The 6,670-nt window shown below is 44.1% G+C and overlaps 1 protein-coding gene across 1 annotated transcript; it reads left to right on the top strand.

The window, feature by feature from the left end:
• Nucleotides 1-1,194: 1,194 nt before the first annotated feature.
• LOC140247768 (uncharacterized) lies at nucleotides 1,195-2,679 on the top strand. Its single transcript, XM_072327710.1, has one exon. The coding sequence runs from the start codon at nucleotides 1,195-1,197 to the stop codon at nucleotides 2,677-2,679; it is 1,485 nt and encodes a 494-aa protein (XP_072183811.1).
• The last annotated feature ends 3,991 nt before the right edge of the window (nucleotides 2,680-6,670 follow it).

Genomic DNA, 6,670 nt, shown 5'->3' with positions numbered 1-6,670 from the left:
TCCCTGAGGGGAAACCTCTTCGGAAGGCCGGCTTGCTGCAGTGCTCCCTGACTCTCTCCCATCCCCCGCGGTGATCAGACGAGTTCCTGAAATCTACGGACCTACGGTGTACCTCGCTGGACCCACGGTGGTGACTATCTCTTTTGCTCTCCACAGACTCCTTGCTTATTTTTTCCTACTTTTCCTATCGCCCACCTTCCCTTCCCCATCTCCCTAAAAAGGCTAGGACTTTAATAAACTGGTTGGACCAACATTTGAACCGTTGCTTCTTAATCTCACGCCGGGTATATACACATATCAAAGAACCTTGCCTCCCTCCTGCAAATTGGAGCGAGACATTTATTATTGGCGTCACGGACAGGATACCCGCCATGAGAGTGTTGTCCTCCCAGATATAGCCTGAAACTTTTCTATGTGCACCTCCTGGAGTTGCAAGGAGCGACAGTTTTGGTAACTTAGATGTGAGCACCTCTCCAGGAAGACCGCTCCATATTCTGAAACTTTACTTGCTTTTGTGTTTACCTCTCGGGGACGTATGAATTAATTTTGACTATTTGCTTTTGTTTTATACGTGTGTGCCTCCTCGAGAAGACAATTTTGCATTTTTTGTGGTTTAAGTAACTTGTAACGTGTTTTGGAATTTGAAAAGTTTTGTGTGTGTACCTCTTGGGGAAGTGAGGAAGTAATTTTTTGACGTAAAGCGTGTGTTGCTCTCCAAGAAGTTTATTCCTCTTTAAGAAATTTTGAAGCGTTTGGTAACTTTGGTGGCTTGAAGCTTGAAGTTTTTCTGGCCTGACAGGATAGCCAGGAGCGATTTAGGTGTTTACACGTTCTTTGTAAGAGTTGATTGTGCTTCTTGGTCTTTTGTGTAAGGGAGGAGTGATTTGAGAATTTGCGTTGTTTAAACTTTTTCTGTGCGCACCTCTCCGAGTTGCAAGGATTGAGGGTGTCTTGTAACCTAGGTGCGGAATTTGCAGTTTTTTTTTCCTTTGTGTGGCCTCGCAGGAAAATAAGGGGAGATTTAACCCAAAAGGTGTTGTTTTAGCCTGCTGTCTTTGTGTGCTCCTCTAAACAAGAGGGAGGCATGATTGTAGCATTTACATTTGTTTGATTGGTGCGTGCCTCCCTGGGGAGGGGTAAGGAGTTAAGTGTACCTTCTCTTCCCTTAGTGTAGATCTTTTAGGGTATTGAGAAATGAGTGAAAGTATTGCCACTATGAAAGGTGAAAATGTGCTATTTGACCTTTTAGAAAAGCACGGTGCTCGGCCCTCTTTATCAGGGGTGGATTGGGCACGACAAAACTGGCATAACTTGCAGAGTGTTTCAGACCGCATTTGTGTTTTACAACATGGGGCTCGTACCCGAGCCGGGAAAGGAAAATCGTTTATTTGTGCGGTACTCGGTGCAGCTTTAAAAGCAGCCGTGGAGTTCCGAGATGAAAAGCATTCGGCAGAAACCCAAACTGTACAAGCATTACAGGAATCAGTTAAAGTAATGCAAGAATTGGTAAAAACTCTGCAGAATCAAATAGTGAACCTTGAGGAACAATTACAAAGAGAGCAACATAATTCAGTTTTGTTGCAAATGGCGTTTAAGGAACTATTAGCATATAAGAATACTAGCAATGCTGTTGTCCATAATTTGCCTCAAGGAAAAACTTTTCCTCAGAAGGAACTACAAGGAATGAGGGAAGGGCTTGACAAATTAGAGGACTCGCCAACCCAATTGCGTCCTTTGATAAAAACTGAATATGCATTTGATAATGGTGAGGACCTGGATCCTAAAATGAATGTTAAAGAAATTCCCTTCTCTGTCACTGAATTAGCAAAACTGAAAAAGGATTTTAGCCGTTCTCCAAAAGAATCAGAAACGGAATATGTTTGGAGAGTCAGTCTAACTGGTGGAGACCAAATAATGCTAACCGAAAAGGAGGCTGAGGGTTATTGGGGGCCAGGAGTATTTTTAACTACTGGCAACAACCGTGCTCCCTGGTCCCTAACACAGAGGGCTGCTTACTGGGCTGGTGGTCTCAACCCTTTAGAAAGGGGAGACCCTCTTGCTATTAATGGGACAGTGGATCAATTAGTGGAAAGTGTCCAAAAGGCTGCCTGTTTGCAAATGATGTATGATAGAAAGTTGCAGCCACATCATGAATCACCTATGATGATGCCTGTTGATCCTGAAAGGATGACTCCTTTAATTAGGGGGCTTCCAGAATCACTGAAACCTATAGGTATACAACTACAAGGAAAAATACAAGCTTTGCCTCAGAGAGAAAGAACCCAGGCAGCATTAGAAGGAACTGTAACCTCTAACCACCTGCAGTCAGGATATAAAGTATGGACATGGGGGGAGGTTGCCCAAGAATTAATTAACTATGAAAGAAAATATGGGCCGGCAATTTCTAACACTAGTAAATTTGACCCAAGGGAAGTGAGGCTTGCAGCAGTCAGCCTTGCCCCTGGGCCACCTAGTCCAAAGCTTAGTGAAACTGGAAGGGTCTCATTGCCAGTAAGAACAGGTAGGCGAAATATTGGTCATAAACGTAATCGTCTCTGGACTCTTGGCTGGCAAAAGGGTGTTCCACGAGATTTGATGAATGGATTACCCACAGTCAGACTAGAGAAATTAGTTAACTGGTGGCCAGAACAAAAGCTCAGGAAGCTCAAGGAAAGCTGATGCTTTCGCCCCCTCCCCCAGATGAGTGGGAGGTGGGGGGGGGGAAGGCAGTGAAGGGTGGATGTATTAGAAAGCTCACAACAAAAGGAGATCCTCGATTTAACACCTTCTGTCCCAAGGCCTACCACTCCTGCCAATTGCCCCTGTGAGTCACAATACAGTTACTGATAAGCTAGGGAAACACTTATCTCCCTGGCCAGCCTGTGTCAACTGACTCAGCTAACCTGAGGACAGTTTCCCTAACCTTAATGAAATCCCTTAACAAATATCCTTGGAAGGCTAAGGACACCCCGATAAAGAAATGTAAAATCAACTCTTGCTGGATTGTTCCCTCATTTTTTTAATTGTATTAACGTTAGCCCCAAAAGGGCAAGTTGTCTTGTTTTATTTTACAGAAGATCCTCGTGGGACCTTTACTGAACACAGAATGGCTGATAGCTGACTTTAACCATTTGTGTTTTGTGACAGGAAAATTGAAGATGTGATCTTGCTGGAATGCTGAATATACCTCTTGATTACATATTTTGGTTGCAATAGTATTATGTTTTGTTTGTTGTGGTTAAACTGATTGTGATTTGCATGTAATTCCTCCATAGTGTTTCCAAATTCCTAACAAATTGGGAAATGAGCCAAGGGACCCATCTAATATCTGTTAGATGTGGTCACAAATGAAAGCCCTTTGCACTGATGTTTTTCAGCATCACATCAGTCCAGGAATTCCATACAAAACATGGTTGTTGGTCTAAGGGTGTTTGTGGAAACTGAAGAAATGTATTGTTTAATCTGTGGATTCTGAAGGGAATGGGACAAACTGCTTTTATGGTATAAGAAAGTGTAATTATATAATTGAGGGTATGTGGAAGTGTGACTGAAGGTACAAATAGTGGGATAGTGTATAAAGGAAAAAGGGTTAAAGAGAAAGTGAGTTTATGTAATGATGAGAGTTTGGAAAGTGAGAAAGTTTGGGACAGACACAGACTGAAGAAGGCAAGGACTGGCAAGGTATAAAAGCGGTATCAGGACTGATAAGAGGTGAACGATGTGAAAGCAAAACAAAACAAAAAGAATTCCTGTCTGGATCTTGGCTTACACTGGGACTTCCTGAATGGAGAAAGCAACTGACACAAATACCCCTATTTATTTATTTTATTTGATACTATTGTTTATTGTCACTGTCTTTGTGATTGTTAAATGTTTATGGTATATGTAAGTATAAATGCAAATGATATATGGAAATGTAATTGTTAATGGTAAATGGCAGTGGAAGTGCCGCAAGAGAACGCATTCCCTGTGCTGCTCTCCCTCACCGCCCCCCCATCCTCTGCCGCTTGTGATCAGAAAGTAAACAAATCGTTACTTCCGAATAGGGACAAAAGCACAACATTGGAAGTGCACGTGCCCTTAGTTTAGTGCTAATTATTACCCCTGCTAGGACCAGTATTAAAGACAAAGTAAGCGATCAATTTGGTGTGCTAGTAGAAACCCTAGGTAGGGATAAGAATGCAGTGTCTCATACAGGTTAAGAAAGGCATATACGATCAAAGTTTACCTGTGGTAATTAGACACGGACTCTGTGGTTAGTGCAGAACAAAAACTTTTATTGTGAACAATGAACTTAAATAATATGAACTTGGTCAAGTGCCTTATTAAATACGACTCTCTTTTCACGCACGATGGTGCTGGATCTTCCATCCTGCCCTGAGGAAGATGGTGCTGGAGCTGTGCTCGATCCTCTGGTGCCGTCCCGCGGCACCCAGTCTTTGGAACGAGGCACAGGCACTGTCAGTCTCAACTCCATTTCGTTGTACCTCAGCGGTGTCTCCTGGTAATGGGAGATGAGGTCGTAAAGGCTGTCAAAGATTTTGTTGTTGGTAAGAAAGTACCTGTGGCTGTTGGCATCCTGCCACCAATGGATGCGACAGTGCTGCACCCCTCCATTACGCCATATGGACAGGACGTAGTCCCCAGTGAATGTCCCGCTCTCTCTTACAAGAAAGGAGCCGTCGGGAGCCCCCATCATGGTGCAGTACTCCCTCAGCACCCGCTCTGCGATGAGCCGCCCACTGCACCCTGGTCCCATCTTGCCGTGGAACCATTCCTGCGCGAGATGCAGCTCGATGTTGGCGCTCACCTCCTTCTGCGCAGGTCGTCTTCCCCATCTGTTCCAGGCTGGGACTTCGTAGAGCGGATTCCATGCATAGATTATGGGGTCGTCCATGATTTGAGAATCTGCGATCTGCTCCCGCTGCTCCTCCTCCATGATTTGAGAATCCTCCGCCTGCTCCTCATCCATGATTTGACTACCCGTCGTCTGCTCCGTCTGCTCCTCTTCCACGATTTGGCTATCTGCCGTTTGCTCCTCTGTCTTCGCCACTTGCTCCTTGGTCATACACGAACCCATGGTCTCTTGCCACTCACTCCAAGCCGCCTCAGGTTTGGCGGGCTTGCGAATGGTCTTTATAAAATCTGCTCACACCCATGCCAGGTGTGCAAGCTAGACATCCCGTGATCATGCCAAGAGGGTCTGTCTGGCAGGAATAGTTACAATCTTTCAATTTTATCCCTCCTTGTCTGCCGAACTGTTTGCACCACTGAAGGTCTTTTGCTAGTCCGAACAAGAATGTCTTCATTTTCTTCCAGTAATATACACGTTAAAGGAACATAAGTAAGGGACCCGGACAAATTTATTGATGGAGTTTGGAAATTATATTGAAAGAGGGACTGTAGTGAAAGAATTGGGAAGAACAATAGCAGCTGCACTAGAGCAGAACCAGAAGATCCCAGGATGAGTTTTGTCCCCAGTGGACTGAACGCATTGTGCACACAGCAGTGTAAAGATGTTTGTTTTCTGGTAGATACGGGTGCATCTCACTCTGTACTGCATCAAGAATGACTGCCCATTGATGATTTTTGTAACAATAGTAGGAGCAGGTCAACAAGAAAAACTTACTAATTAAATAGAAAAGGGAGCTAAGCGTAAAGCAAGTAACGATGGAAATAAGTGACTATAGCTGTAAATAGCTGTGAGTAATTATTATTTTAAAGAGATCTAAAATACATGCCTGTATGAAGGTACATATATTGACTGAAAGTAATTATGACCTTACAAGTAACCTTATGTTTAGTGTGTTATCAATCAAGGTTTTGATTGAGTGATGATGATGATGTAAACATTTAATTCCCCATTATCTCCCATCCCTCTTTTCCCTTATGCTTACTTTTTTTTTTTTTTTTTTTTTTTTCCCTTTCCTCACCACCGTGAATGGTCATTTGCACATCAGTTTCAAGCAACCTTTGAGCCACGGGGTGGTGTGAAGGACAGATCTGGTTTTCTTTTGTTGTCTCAAAGCTTGCTTCGTGAGGTTTTTCTGATGATAAGACTCTGACTGGCGACTGCTAACTATCTAGGGTGAATGGTGGTTGTTATTGTGCCATCTCTGCTTATGATTGCAAAGATAAGCAGAGACAGGACAAGCAGTCTTTTTCAGGGTGCTGCTTGAAGAAGCGGACCACTGCAGAAGGCGATAATGCTTGTGTCTGGCAAACAGAGGCACCACCAACCCCTGCTGGCTTATCTGTGGGCCAGGAATGTCACAAAAGCTGGTTTTAAACCATTTTACAGAGTGTTTTCCTGCTTGTTTAGAAGTTCAGTGTTTGTTCAAGATACATCCCCAAAAATGCTGAGCATTCCTGTGATCCTCAAACTTCAAAGAAGAAGAAAAACAACCCCACCGAAATAGGGGATAAAAGGCCCTCGCTAAACTGGGGATTTAGGAGACGATTTTTGGAGACGATCTTGGGAGACGATCTTGGGAGACGATCTCTGGAGACGAACTCCCAAAGATGGCTTTGACGGAGAATTCCCTGAGGGGAAACCTCTTCGGAAGGCCGGCTTGCTGCAGTGCTCCCTGACTCTCTCCCATCCCCCGCGGTGATCAGACGAGTTCCTGAAATCTACGGACCTACGGTGTACCTCGCTGGACCCACGGTG

Source organism: Excalfactoria chinensis, chromosome 1 (genome assembly GCF_039878825.1).
Source record: "Excalfactoria chinensis isolate bCotChi1 chromosome 1, bCotChi1.hap2, whole genome shotgun sequence".
Classification (NCBI taxonomy): domain Eukaryota; kingdom Metazoa; phylum Chordata; class Aves; order Galliformes; family Phasianidae; genus Excalfactoria; species Excalfactoria chinensis.
This window is presented reverse-complemented; position numbering and strand designations above follow the sequence as displayed.

What these genes read in the sequence shown, in the direction of transcription:
- LOC140247768 (XM_072327710.1), top strand. Translation starts at nt 1,195, where the DNA reads ATGAGTGAAAGTATTGCCACTATGAAAGGTGAAAATGTGCTATTTGAC.